At 38.1% G+C, this 15380-nt stretch overlaps 1 protein-coding gene across 5 annotated transcripts in view; it reads left to right on the top strand.

Annotated features, from left to right (window-relative positions):
• Nucleotides 1-15380, top strand: part of col25a1 (collagen type XXV alpha 1 chain) — a 64298-nt gene that overhangs the window by 12973 nt on the left and 35945 nt on the right. For all 5 annotated transcript variants that reach the window (XM_075451135.1, XM_075451134.1, XM_075451133.1 and 2 more), the window contains exons 6-10: nt 5059-5085; nt 7683-7727; nt 9690-9734; nt 10278-10304; nt 13100-13144. In XM_075451135.1, coding sequence (XP_075307250.1) covers nt 5059-5085; nt 7683-7727; nt 9690-9734; nt 10278-10304; nt 13100-13144 — 189 coding nt within the window. The remainder of the gene's footprint in view (nt 1-5058; nt 5086-7682; nt 7728-9689; nt 9735-10277; nt 10305-13099; nt 13145-15380) is intronic.

Here is a 15380-nt window from a genome sequence, read left to right as displayed (position 1 = left end):
ATGCTGTGAGTACAGTATACAGAGAAAAAATTAATTGATATTTAAACCTTTAACCATTTGTTCATGACTATACGGTATTTTGTTTTAAAAAGTTTGAAAGCAAATCTGCCTGGGTCATCTTTATGACTTGGTTTAGCTAGATAAAGATAGAACTGTGTGTATTTTTATATGTTTACCATGAGGCAAAATCTTAACAAAAAAATATTTATTTATATAATTGGTGCCTCAAGGAGGGAAAAAAGTGGGAGGAAAAAACATCCTTTTTTCATTAAAGTTGTCCATGTTGTCTTAATGACAGCTTTCCATTGGAATTCTACATGGGACTCGTGACATATTTATAATATGCTTTCCAGATACTATATAACAGTGAATATAAATGACACATTTCATAATAAGCAGCATAAAATGTTTTTTGGGTTTCTTTCTAACAAACCCTTTAATATCAGGCTGTTTCAGTTAACAGCAAGTGAATACAGCTTGCGGTATTCAGCAAATAAAGCATTTGATTAAAGTTTCCTTGTAAACGCTACTTCGAAAAGGTCAAAACAAATTCCAGAGAATGCAAGGAAACAAATGACACATAAGCACACGGCGCTGCCAGATTTCACAAGTGAAAGCTGATATAGAAGGTACGATCAAGTGCTTTCATCTCTGATTGTTTCTCCTCTGACCTTTCCATGTTTTGAAGGAAACTGGTGTATTGTGCATCAATGGGCACTGAAAAAAAATGAAGGCTTGAGTTGTGAAAAAAACACTTAATGAAAAACTAAAGTTGCCCATTTTTAGATCACCTAATAGGATACCATCTGTAGAGTGTACCTATTCGTTCTGCTTTTATGTTGCCAATTTTTGTTGGTTGTATCCCTCTTTTTGCTCATAAAGCAGCTGTGAAGGTAGAAAAGTTTGGTTTAAGTGTTCACTGTGTCATGAATAAGAAATCTACCGTGGTCCCAGGTGTTCTCCTATACGTCTGTAGGGCTTTCACAACCACTCATGACAGCTCCAGCTGGAGCATTTCTCAAAAAGATGAATGAATAATCCAATTCGTAATGAACTCGAACTCCTCATGCAGAGCTTTGAATAAAAATAATCACTGTTCACCGTAAATCTTGATATAAATTACTCTTTTTCTTGAGTGTATATACACTGCGTGACACTGATCTACTTTTAACAAGGAGTGTTGCCATCATCTGGAATTCAAGCCCCCATGTAAATCAGCATGAGATAAGCAGAACCCAGTGGTTCTAAAAATGTGTCACTGTACATTTAAAATGTCAGAGCCTCAGTTTTCAGCCAAAAGTCAATTGTTTAAAACTCAATAAGCAAAGATGATATATTGGATTCGAGAGTGGGGTCTCTAGCTGATTATTTGGGCTGTTTAATCTCCATTGAGGAAGTAAAAAGAGGCTCTCCGCTCAGAAACGCACCAGCAACTCACACCCTATCCTTCTTAAAAAAAATATAAGAAAATAGATGCGTATAGAAACTATTAATCTCCACTTGAGCTTCAGATGACAAGGATAATTCATGATTGACACATTTTAAATTTTCACATTTAGCTCAAAGCAGGGACTCGGGTCACAACTGAATCCACATTTGCCTCGCTCACAGTGCCCTAGGAACTAGCGCCCACTTGACGCAGCTCACCGTTTTTAATGTAGAGGCTATTGTTAAAGAGGCAAAAGTAGATTCCAGAGTTTTCCAGCAGCTTTCCAGGACATGTGGTGCTGGTTAGAAGGATTAAACTCTTGTGGAGCAGAAACAAGGAGGGGGAGGTGGAGAGACGACAAAGAAGAAAAGGAAATATTTTCAGGACTTAGTTCAAAACTATCAGTGCCATAAGGTCTCTCTGGGGTAAATTAAGGGGGTCTTCAGCTTCCTAAAGGTGGCTCACAGCCTTGTGCACAGTTTTCATTTGGAACTTGATTTGCGCTCAAAAGACCAAATAAGTCTAAATATGTTCCATCCATCACTGAAAAACCTTTTCCATCTGTATTTCGGTGTTATTTCCAGTTATGCTGCAGAGTTTCACTCATCCTCCTTTACATCCTATTCATTCCAACACTACCCACAATGCACATGTGACTCACCTTAGACTTTTTTAAATTCACACCAGGCATGCATGAAGGAATCCAATTTTCCTAATATGCCTTTATGATGAGGATACACTTAGTACTTTATGGTGTCCTTGACTACATTGTCTCGTAATTTTAAGCCAAAACACGAGGAACAAAATGTGTGATTGGCTTTGGACATTGTCCGTGGAATCAACCTGTGTATTGGCAATGTGTTTATTCTTGTTTTGTTTTTTTAACAGCACTGGGTCATTTTTTTTAAGTGCCCAACAATCCTGGCCATAGCCAGACATCAAGATTCAGTGTATGTCATGTTTACCTGCCCAGGCCCTGTCCACACAATGTTACGAGCTGCAAAAGTTGACCTAAGCATCTGTTTTACTTTATAACCTCCAGCTCTGCATATAAATATGAAATGTAAATGAAAATTCAGATTTTTCAGTTGCCTGAAGAGACATTTTTAAAGCAAAAAGGGGAATTTCTAAGATATTTCACATAAATTTGATAGACCCATCCAAAAAAATGCAGTGTGTTTGTAATTATGTACTTTCCTAAACATAATTTAACATCGCAGGTTATGCTAAATATACATAACTGGCCCCAGTTAATGACGTTCCTTATGAGTAGGTCAATATTATATACTCAGCACACATCATAACTGAAAAGTACACAAGTACTTGAACTCATCGTCTATTAAGACCCAGAGCTGCAAATTTTCTTAACACAACACAGGTGGTTTCTTGAAGCTAAGAATTAAGTCAGTGGCTAAACTGTATTAAACAAGCCATCCATTTTACAGGTCATTTGCATCACAAAAAATTCTTCTAGATTCAATTTTCTCTGTAGGTTTAGGATGACCTTTATACCATTTTCCTGACAGCTGCAGTTTTGTTAATAGAAGTCCTACCGGTAAAGCAAGTGTTATTAAAAGGTCTTAAAAAATTGAACAGCATGCACACAGTTCAAGTAAAACACACATGTCCAGAGTCACCATCACAATGTTATGCTAACCTCTAGCTGCATTTCTGAGACATTAAAAAAAGACTCAGCCTGTCAAAATGACTAATATCCTTTAAAGTTGTAAGCGCCATAATTTAATGTCAACAGAATAATATTTCAGAACAGAAACAGAAACTTTGGAGAGAAGCTCCAAGCCTGCGTCCCAAAGCTCAAACATGGAGCTCTTCTGTGCTTTGATCAGCCCAAACATATTTTCCTGTAAATGCAGAGCTGAAGGTTCAAGTGCTGCAGTCTGAGTGTGGGAAGTGACCTGGCAACTGCCTCATTGTTTGTCATTTCCGAGTCACGAATGAAAGTACCAAACATTTGGTGCTTTGTATCTGTACTGGGATGCTTGACTTCAATGGGCATCCTGTTGATATTGTACATTTGTGGGATCATTCTCTTTATGAATAGAGTGAGATGCAACATGTTGAGCATGCGCTGCAATGATTATTTTAGTTGAAAAAAATCTTTCTTTTAAAAGTAAATTTTTAGATAGTTCTCAGTTTTAATTTTCTAGCAATGTTAGGGCACAACATTGAAAACAAGAGAGCCTGTACTTCCTCAAGGGCTCTTGAATCTCTAAAAAAAAATTCTCCTTTTCAGCAAGTAGCTCCTGAGTGCTCTCAGATGTAGCCAAGTTAATTAGCACTCAGGCGAGTGGCACATGCTCTCACATACCTGGTGGGTCATAAAGATGTTTACCAAACCCTACTGAGGATAGCTAACAAAGGCTTTTAAAGGCAAGTGGGAGGAAAACCTTTCTCTTGGCTAGCTGGGATAATGAAAGTTCTTCATTGAGGTTTTTTGTTATAAGTGCAGATGGAATGCACTATAAATGAGCTGCAACTGTGCGGGCCATGTTTGTAAATGTGAGAACTCGGCTTTAAAAGACTAATTTTACAAAAATGGGAGTTGAAAATGAGAATGCTTGGTGCTTGAGTTACGTGGCAATCGCCTTGATTTATAAAAAAAAACTAAACAAGATATGATCCAACAAACAATTTATACCCAGAAAACTAATCACTGTTAAGTCATAGGTTGGCCACCACCAAACTATGCTTCTTCTTTCAGAAATTTGAACTGGCAGTCGAACTTTTCAACTTGCGTTTGTCCTCATTGGCTGCTTTTTCCAATACAGGCACACAAACATTTTACACTCAACAGGGGACCGTATCTTTTTGACAGTTATACTGCATCAACACGTATAAAACTGCAAAAATGCTGTTGGAAAGGGCTTGTGGGGCATAATGTCTGCTTGGCCATCACCCAACTGCAAGTGAGTAGCCAAATGGCTGTTGATCTTGAGCCTACAGTTAGACAAATGCTGGCCAAGTGTACAGGTGTTGATTAACTTCTTTTATGCTGCTGTTTGTAATTTGTTTAGCACAATTGAATTCACAAAGCAGAAGAATGCTGTCAATCCAACATGGTCTCCAGTTCATCTGTGGTATCCAGCATGCTTTAGAATATAAACTTTTCTTCCAGACACATTCATCACTGGTGCAAATCTCAGAAGTGTGGCGCCTTTTTAGCCCTCACTTACTTATTGTCTTTGTAAGGCTTCCCAAATATTGTCCCATTTAGGTAATGAACTTCTCCATGTATTGGAGTGTACACTTGGTTTGCAGCACAGCCAAACGCGACACATTTCACACTCACACAAATGAGATCATCATAAAAAGACAAAACCAAACAATTTTTTGCTATCCGCAGTCTCATTAGAGATTCATGTTTATGTTACAGTTCAGTGAAAGAAGGCTCAAAGTGAGAAGATTTTCAGGCTTTGCTGAAGAATAAAACAAGGGATTGATTGTGATTTGGTTCTGCCTGAAGGATGTGTGCTCACTGCATAAAATCCTACCACAAGCTTTGCCAGTCTCTCTGTTGGCTATGGAGACTATTATTTCAACTGACATGGACTCTTTTTGCTGTATTTCACCTTTCCTCAATTTCCCTCTGTCTCTCTTTGCATTTATAGGGACCTGAGGGGCCACATGGGGTAAAGGTAAGTTATAGAGAATCAATCACTTGTTTAACTTGCGTTTCTTATTAATCTTAAATTGAATTAAACAAGTTCTCCTGTCTGAGTTGTCTACCGATTACATTTAAGGTCATGTCACTCTGAAAGGGTAATCTCTTTGTCTGTCTCTGCTAGCTTTTTATTTGAATTCTCAGATAAACTTAAAGGTCTTAGCATAATGTTTTGGATTTGATCATAATGAGGATATGATGGATGCTAGATATGTTTACCTGGAGATTAGAGATGGAGAGCCACAGTAAGGGCAAGTAAACATGAGGGGAAAAAACGAGCGACAGAGACGGAGAGTGATGGAGAACAGACAACCTGGAGTTAAGTGCTGCGATACAAGCTGATGTGAGGAACAGATGTAAGCCATATCCAGCCATTAGGTAGCTGCCAGTGTTTGTTCAGTGGAACCCAATCAGACATTTCCTGTCTGCGCTGTCATCTGTCGGCAAGGCCCCCTGTGGCATGGAAGGGGTTTTGTGTATGTGGAGGGGTCAATGATGACACACCTCTGTGTTGATGACTCATAAGCCAGGCCCTGAGGCTGCTCAATTAAATCTGCTTTGGGTGGACTGCTGTGTGTTGCACAGGGCCCACGTCCGAGTTGTTCAAGTTTCATCACCTTGGTGACGGATTGGTTGCCATTACATGATAAATTGTACAGCTTGAATCACTTTCAATCAGTCCTTCTAGAAAAGACCCATACTGATAAAGAAAAGACCCGATTGTACTATTGCACCACTCTCTCAGACATCTTCATTACATGTGACCATGGCAACAGTATGTCACTGTTATCGTTAAATAGCACAAATAGCCAACATAAGCAAACCACTTAGACGAGAATGGAATTTCGTTAAACCATGCATCATATTGTTGTGTCAGTACATGTAAAACAATCTTCCTCTCAATCTCAATTGCAGAAAAAAGCAGTCTAACAGAACTAATAATGCACTTACATTTCTACCTTTTATGTTTTATTAAAGCAAATTGAACAGTCGTTGACACAAAGGAGACTGGAAAATGTAATTGATTTTGTTGGAAACTCTCTCAGACGTTTCCTGTTACTGCTGATGGGACTCACACAATGATGAGGAGGAATTTTGAATTGTTGCTGCCTACAAATCAGTTTCAGCTCATTAATATTTCTGGGATGTATTGATTGAATGCCTTCCTCTCTTCATACCACAAAGCATCTCAACTGGGTTAAGATCATGACTTGGCAGCTTCAACCATACTTTTCTTTGAAGTTACAGTTACAGTTGTAGCATTTTAAGAAAAATATGATCTTTGTAACCATGTTTTCAAACATATAGATTGATGTGGAAGTAGGAATCTTTGCATTTTCCCAACCTCAAAATCAGCTTTTTGTAACAAGCAGGTCCTCTTCTGCTGGCTTTTCAGTTGGTAGTAATTGGTTAACTTGTTAACAAGCTGTCACTAAAACCTGCACGTTGGTCCTGTAATTGCTTGCATGCTTTGGGCCATTGTATTGATTCACCCAACCTCTCGGCGTGATACTGCTGAACTGCCATTCTCCTAAAATTTATGGGGAAAAAAATCCAAGTTATTGTTTTTAGTCCAACTAAAATCGACTGAATATTTGAAGAGATCCAGGCAGGCCCTGAGGTAGCAAAGTAGTCCCAAACCATGATAATGGTCTTTGTAAGCATGTCAGAAAAAGTTTTCAGTATCTTTCATAAGGTTCTCTCACAGAAACCATTATTACCAATTTGTTTTTCTTGAATTAAGTGTATAAACTAAGATTGCAGACTAACTTAATTCAGTAAGGTTGTAAATTTCATCCCCTGCATGAAAGGTACTACCTCCTGTAGGGGTCCTTAGGCAAGACCCCCTTACCCTACCTGCCTACCTGGAAGTCGCTTTGGATAAAAGCGTCTGCCAAATGCATAAACATAAACATATCTTTGGGCCCTTTTCCCCTCTTTTAGAATTGTACTTCTCTTAAAGTACATTTTACAGGGGAATAGCTCCTGAGGAGTGTAACAACAGTTCCTCCATTTGTAGACAGTTCTTATTAGGTCTGAACACTTGTGGCTGTTGAAATTCTTTATACTTCTCTATCATGCTTCCACTAAGGGAAAGTGTTGTGATCAAGTGGTGTTTTATATGAGCTCTTCTGTTTTGAAATTATTTATCTCCACGACCCACATTTACAATCTTACCTACTTAATTCAAACATGTGACTCCTCGTAGCTTTTGGAGAAGTTGTTCTCCTACCTTTTCCATGCATGGACTGGGGATGATAAAGGCATAGAAAGGACAACTGATTGAGTGTTATTACTTCTGTCAGATTTGCTTCAGCCAATATTTGTAACTGAGATGAAGATCAGGTCACTTTTTATAAGCAATAAACACGGAAACTGGAAATTCCAATGAAATAACGCATTTTCCTTTTCTTGTAATAGATACAGATATTGATTATGCAAACTTTATTTAATTACTAAATATTTTCCTTTATTTTGTCGATTACAGTAACTCTGCAATATGTTTGTGTAAAAGAGAGACAAAATGCAGTGGTGAAATGACATCTAAAGGCCTTTGTTTTTATTTACCAGGGTTCTCTTGGGCCTCCTGGCGTCCCCGGTGTTGATGGACTGAAGGTGAGCTATTTAAATAGACAATACAGTGAATTATAATTCATATTGTGTTGACTAACTTAATTCAGTAATGTTGTAAAATTAGGTTTCTTAACAAATCCTTTTGATCCTTTTATCCTATGTATAAAATAATTTGGGATTTTTTTTTTTGCCATCACACATGTAAACCAATAAAATCTCAATTTTTTTCAGCTGTTTTATTTTAACAATTATCATTTTGTATTGCCAAAGATATTTCCAACTGTCCCCTTTATCCATTAGAATTTTATCCAGACATGTGCAGCTCTGCACATGATGTTTTGTAAGCTCATTTCCATCCAAATCTGATACTATTTCATCTTGAAAAGATGACAGGAGTTGTCATAACTCTGTTTTGCCACGTGTAGCACTTTTCATATTAGAAGAATTCCGACATGCATTCTTACCACTTCAAATCATAATTATATTTATGGGAATAGCCTTGGGCTGCATCTTCAAGTTTTAACCACAAAGTATGGTTTTGGCTGCCCGTGAATCTGTTCACACTCATGAGCAAATTTCTGCAGTTCACTCTCAAACTGAATAAAGAAGACACAGTGCAGGTGTTTCACAATGGGGGGGGGGGGGGTAGGAAAGCATTTTCATTCCAGAACAAATCACGGTTTAAGTGATGAAAAATGAATGAGAAGGTCATTTGAACAGCGCATTCTCTTTAATCTCAGGCATATATTTGTTAAGAAATTAGAACTGATGCAAGTATGGCTGTAATAGGAACCAGAGTGAGGAAGCTTCTCTGCAGAGTGAAAGCCATACTAAGTCTGGAAGCAGCTAAAGCTGAACGATTTCTTTCATACTCATGAAGGGAGAAGGGTTTGCCAGCACCCATGAAATAGAACTCCAATCTGTGCAATCCAGTTTTTAAAACTGAGCTTGAAATGGTATGTAACTCTCATTCATGCAGAAAGTTTAACTCTGAAGCTGTTAAAGCTGCTCGGACAGCAGCAGCAGCTTGACTGGCAGACATCATATTGATCTGACATGGGTATCCACAGAAAGAGGGACAATCACGGATACAAACCTTATCAGCCAAAGTTTAGCAGCTTTTAATCAGACTCCATCATCGTTGTGGCGATATAGCATAGCCATTATGTCAATGACTCCCATATGTGGTCTGATGACTGATACAAGGTCCCAGCATTGGTGGGAAGATCATACAAGCTGATTCTCACTTGAAAACAAGGCAGCGCTCTAAAAATAAGAAATAACAATTTATTTATTTTTTTGTAAAATGAAATCGAGCTATGTACAATATCTTGTTTTTTCTTGCAATATGGCCAGTGATGAGCTTCCCATTGATGGACATTTTGATCAAAATAATGAATTCCTGTATTTTCCATCAAAGCTAGATTAATCAGTGTCATCTGGTTAGAGTTGTCTGTCCAGGCTGAAGTACAGCTACTTACTATTACTAAGGGTAATGATGTGGTAGCTTTGCACAGGTCAGGAGGTTAATTGCTTTTGGCTGCAGATGCACTGAGGTTGGTTTCTTTCTTCAAACCGCAGAGAGATTGAGCGTCACACTAACAGCAAACCGGCATTCACCACATGGACTTGGCTTTCCTATCTCAGCCAGATACAGAACCAAAGCACGGATTATTCATCTTTTAATCAGCTTGTTTATCCTCTGTACTTTCAGATATAGTTTGTGGTTTTAATCATTTTACATAGCTGAATTCTTTTGTGGAATTTTGTAAAATTTGTTATACACTGCTATAGCACATGATCTCCTTTTCTCTGACTCCATTATCAACTGCCCTGCAAACGCATAACACCTGTCTGTTATCCACACAGTCTTCACCTCGGATTAAAGGTTATCTTCATCCTGGAGATTTTTTTTTTCTGAATCGCTTGACCTTAAAGTTCAGTTCAACTTGCACAAATAGCACACTGAATGCTGCCACTGTGTGTATGTTGTGCTGTCAATAGGGGGATGTTGGCATCCCAGGTCTGGACGGTGTCCCAGGGGCTAAGGTCTGGTGCCCACATTTTCTGTGTGCTGTTATTTTTCTTAATTCACAACAATCCCTTTTTATTTTTGTTCATAGCCCCTTACAATTTTTGTTTTACGTTTTTGTTTTTTTTAAGTATCCATTTTTTTGTCACTTCCATCCCACTTTTTGAACAACAAACTTTGCTCTTTTTGTTTATATGGGCTGTTTCATTCCTATTTTATAAAAGGCACATGCGTCTGTAATTACTGTCTGGTTTTTTTTTTTCATCATTGGTGTATGCGAATAAATGTTATAGTTGTTAATGTAGGTTGTAATTAATAAGATGTAACAGAGATGGAAATTACAACTTTAATGATCATGCAGTGGTAATTTAGAATTTAAAAAGAAATACTCAAGGGTGTGACTGGAGGAAGAGGAGCTGTAATACAAGAGTATTTCTGTAATCTAGCATGAATTTAACCCTAGATACAATCTGACCCAATGTGGCTGCAGTAATTGAACAGCTTAAAGCAACTCGCCCTGAGCTGTCCTGTGTTTAATACTCTGCTTTCTTTCTCAACAGGGTGAAATGGGAGAACGAGGTGAAAAGGTAAAGTGTTAATTCAGAGCTCCAAACTTTATTGTTAGCATCCCACTATGACAGAGCGACAGTAGCTCTGTCTTTACATCTCACAACTCCAGTTCATTTTATTTTCAAAGGTAACTCCATCTGAGATCTGCCCATCAGTGAGTCAGTTATTAAATGAGTCACAAAACTGCACCCAACTGTTCCCATTCCAGGCAATAACCTCTTCTGTTCCTTACAACAGCCTCCCAGAGGAATAGAAACTTTATTTTCTTCATTCCTTATTTTTAATGGTGCTCTAACTTGAAGACTAGTGGGTGGGAGGTGTGAACACTGACCTAGCCGACAGTGCCGGGGAGGGTAGTGATGATTCACTGTGCTTCATCGACCACAAAATTGGCCATCAGTTTAAGTCAAATCAGATCTATTTTCTGTTTCCAACATACCTGGTACACTGTAATAATATAGCTCTGTGGAAACGATCTCCTAGCAGCCACTGCATATGGCATTATGCAGCTGGATGCAAAGAACAGTTTAATGTACAGTTACTGAAACCACAGCCAGCAGATTGTAATGATGCAAGATCATGTCATTTCATGAAAGTTGTAAGCATAACTTAATGGTCTGAGAAGTTAAATGGTTTCCAGTATTTCAGTGGGTGGTAGAATGAAGCTAGTGTCCAGGCCTACCTGCACACAATACACCACTCATGCAGTCTTGATAGTAGAAAACACGTTTACTTGTGACTCTTGTCATTTCCAATCACGATAGAAGAACCTGAACACCACTCTTGCTCTCCATCTCTTAGTTTTTGCAGAATATTGTTGACCAGTTTTTCTGAGCAGTGGTGTTCCTTTCTCAGATTGTGTAATTTGTTTTTAGAAACATGAAAATGGTAGCTATCTGCAAGAGAACTTTTACAGTGATTTATTTGTGCAGCAGAATGTAATTTTTGTTAATTTCCAGACCTTTCAGACCCCTTACATGCTCCCAACCTCCAAGTTAAATAATTTCTTCTTTGATGTAAGGCCAGTTTTGTCAGTGTAAATCGTCTTTTTTGGTTTTGTTCTCCTCCTAAAGAGCCAGCAAGCAGATTCAGGAAAGCAAATAGTAATGGTGCTGACTCCAAGCTACTAGTCATTTTAACTTCTAACAAATAGATTTCTAGATGGATAAAAACACACAGCAGTGTAAATCACATAGATGTTCTTTTCAAGTTCTTTTGCAATAAAATCCACTTGGACACAAGCTTTGTTTTATATCCTTGGAACTTGTAGTTGTTGTATGATTCACAATCTAATTTTGATAGAAAATCATGTGGATTTATTAAAAGTAAAATCAGTTTACTGCCAGACAGCTTAAAAACTTGGCCCAAAGTGTGATAAGCATTTATTTTGAGGAAAGCCAGAGGTGTCAACATAAACTGTTGCTTTTGGCTTAGATTGAAAACCAATTAACCAGCAGGCAAATTCAAGAAAACGTTGTTAGCCCTTAACAGTCTAAAACTGAGAAGCACAGAACCATGTGGAATATTTTCTAAACTCAGTGTCTTAAAATACGAAATTGCAAGGGTAATATCTTCCACAGAAAGATCACCTATCGTTTTGAATTCTTGAGTTTGTGACACAATAGTGAAATACATTTCATCATTCATACATTTCAAATCAATACATGTTTACCCTCCCTCTGGTGTATTCAGAATTTCAGCAGAGAACTACAGTGCAGGGAGACATTTTATTATAAAAACAGTATTTATCTAATTTTTCTTACAAACTGGTGTCTTAATATCCCCATTCACCATATCGCCATTCTAGGCCCAACAGCAAAGAGTTGGTGTTAGCATTGCACTGATTTTTTTTTTCGGGGCTGGAACCAATGCTTTATTGGTTAAACCAGTAAGAACTAGTTCTAAGTTTGGCTATGGCCCCAAAGCATCACTGGAACTGGTTTAGTGGGGGAAAAAAACCTCTTTGAGACACTTTAGTCTCAGAAGTTCTTTTAGCCAAATGCTAACACGCTTAAATTCAGCAGTGCTTTCATTTTCATCAGCTGGATTTAGCAAATTTAGCATACTATCAACTGCAGAATAGACTAGTACTGGGAATGTATTTAGAATAACATGTAGAGACCGGACTGGACTGTGCAAAACAGTCACATGTCATCTCAGTAACATCACCTACAGGTTTGTCGATATTTAGAATTTTTGTTGGCCTGACTGAAAACCATAGAGACAATGCACAACCTAAAGCACAGCCTAGTTCATCATTGATTTTAAATTGTAAATTTAAGTAACCAGCAGTCAACCCCCACAACTCGTAAGGAAATGTTGCTGAGGTGAATAAGTAGGTTACTCTCATTGACTTCTGTACAGTCATCCCCTACGGGAAATTAGATAAAGTGTAGGCCAAAAGTACATCCACATTGGCAAGAGAAGTCCGGAGATTGCCAGTAATTAACATGAATCATCTGGAAAACATTAAGATTTCTACAAAAACCATCCAATTGGTTATTTGAAGAGAGATTTCCATTTTGATCAAAATCAGTCATACTTGAAACACATGTGATGAGTCAGCGGCCAAAGTGAAAATGAAATGCCATCACTGTACAAGTACATGGCAATGTTACTTCATTTTAGCTGCACTGTACCTCTTTTCAAGCATCCATTAACTAGTTTACAGTCAGTTACAGGAAGAGATGTCCGACTGTGTGCTATGTCTGTTGAAGCAATCAAACTTTGTTTTACATTCTAAGTTTTTTAGCATTGATTCATTCTTGCATCCAACAGACTGAATATGATTACATGTGATCTCATCTCATAGGGTGATATGGGTGAAGAGGGACCGAAAGGTGACATGGGAGAGAAGGTATGTACATTCTTTTACTTTTCTTCTCTTTGTTTATATATTGGAACCTGCACAGAGAAACAGTAGACGTCCTGGCTACAGCCAGAAAACATTACAAAAAGTTAATGTTATCCATCTGAGACGAGATCTGCAGAGAGCAGCAGCTGAGGCCAAGTGCCATAGGCTGTACTGTTGTCAAGGCTGCACAACAGAAATCATCCTGGCACTCGATGTGTCCTTTGCATTTAATGTGAACTTAATTGCAATGCTACGCTGATGCCACATTTTCTGGTTGGATGGCTCCTGCATTGATTTGGGATTATTTTTCAACAAGGCAGCTCGTCAAGTTGAGATCCACTCTCAACAAAACGGAGAGTTGTGCTTTGCTGGACATAAACTTCTGAACTAATAAATGAATGGTTCTGCCCACACTGACATAATATTTAGCCTTTGCCTTTGGTGTTATTGTTATGTTCAGGCCACATTCATGAAACAGACTAAAGCTTTATTTGTATTCAGTGGCATCATTATGAAATTTAGACCTCTTTTCCTTTCACAAATTGATGTAAATGTTTTCAGAAAACAAAACGGTCATAAATTTGAATGAACTATTCTTTGAAAAGGTTTATTCTGATTCTTACACCTCTTGCAAAAGATAAATATTCTTCACAGGGTTGCTAAATAGCATTAGTTTTGCTAGAATACTGAGTTAAATATAAAAACAAAATGCAATTCATAAGCCGGCAGCTGAGTGGAAGCAGTGTACTCAAAATGTCACTGCCAATTTATTGCTGTTCAGTGGAGAACAACTTTGATAACCTCTCGCTTTATGGATGCTGTGGTTTTTAAAAGACTGCTAAACTCGCCAGCCAAGAAGGACACAATTCGAGAGAAACAGATGCAGGATATCATCTGTGGAAAATGAATGAACAACAGAGGGGGGGGGGGGTGATAAAACTTTGTAGCTTGAGCAGTGCTTTGATGTAGTCTACCTTAGTGCTATAAAAGGAGAAAATGTGATGGATATTGCTGCAGGAGTGAAAAATAAAAAGTGGAATTGAATACCATGGGAATTCAGACTTCTATAGCAAGTCACCCGCCATTCATTCTTCTCAAGTGCATACGCATAAGTTTTGCAATAAAAAGAAAGAGAAGGTTGTGTAAAGAGCTAGAAATGGATAAGATTTTAGGTTAAGATGGATAAGATTACCTCATCTCAGACTGTCAACATCGGGTCAAAAAAAAGTGAGGGCTTTCTTCAGCATTGTGCACAACATATGGAAGGAATATTTTTAATCAAGATACGTTCAGATGAGTTTAACATATGTCAGAAACACCATGGAGAAGAAAATGTATGCTCAAGCAGAACCCCCGTCATCAGAGTTTTGTGTCTGATCAATTGCTCTTCCACGATATTATTGTTGTTTCACTGGTGGAAGAGGAAACCAGAGAACAGAGGGACATGGGAGGGTAGGGGAGGGGGGCATTTTGGCTGAGGATGCCAAAGTTAACAATACACAGCACGCACTGCAGGGAAAATGTGGTAACACGAGGTGAGAGGTGAGGCAGGGAAAGCTTCGGTATGGTGAGCAGACAGACTTGACGGGGTGCAGACAGGGAGAGAAATGGCAGAGTAAGCAGTCGATCTGAGCTTTGCATGATAGTGAGGGAGGCTGTTTTAATGGTGGAGGGATCTTTGATGTCTTAAAGACGCTAAATTTATGCTCACACTTACAGACAAGATTAAATGGGGACATGCTTGAATATATTTACATTATAGAAAAAGACTGACCTGCTAAATCCTTTAAGACAAAGTTTTGATGGAAATTATGTATATTTACAGTGAAGTCAGTAAAGCACTTTATCATAAGTTAAAGTTTCAACCAAAGATATAAAATTTTGTGCATATTGTCGGCAGTGTGAGAATCAAATGAAAGTCCCCATTACGCATATTATTCCAGTATCATTCTTGTTTATTCCTTCTTTTATTGTGGCTGCACTGTTTACCGACGGGGAGATTAATTTTTGACCACGCGATGATAAACGGCTCTAAGTTAGCTTAGCCTGGTTCAAAGACTGAAAAAGGGAAAACTTCAAGTTTATTACTGTTTGTCCCTTCATGTGCAGCTTAGTGAACATCAAAGGGTGAAACTATTACATTAGATACCACAAACATAATCAGTCGGAAGCATAAAAAAACATACAGTACGTTAATTAGCTTCAAGTTTAGCTCTGAAAAAAAATGCAGAAAATCCAT

This window comes from Odontesthes bonariensis, chromosome 19, assembly GCF_027942865.1.
Source record: "Odontesthes bonariensis isolate fOdoBon6 chromosome 19, fOdoBon6.hap1, whole genome shotgun sequence".
Lineage (NCBI taxonomy): Eukaryota > Metazoa > Chordata > Actinopteri > Atheriniformes > Atherinopsidae > Odontesthes > Odontesthes bonariensis.
The sequence above is the reverse complement of the archived record's forward strand: the minus strand, read 5'-3'. Positions and strand labels throughout refer to the sequence as shown.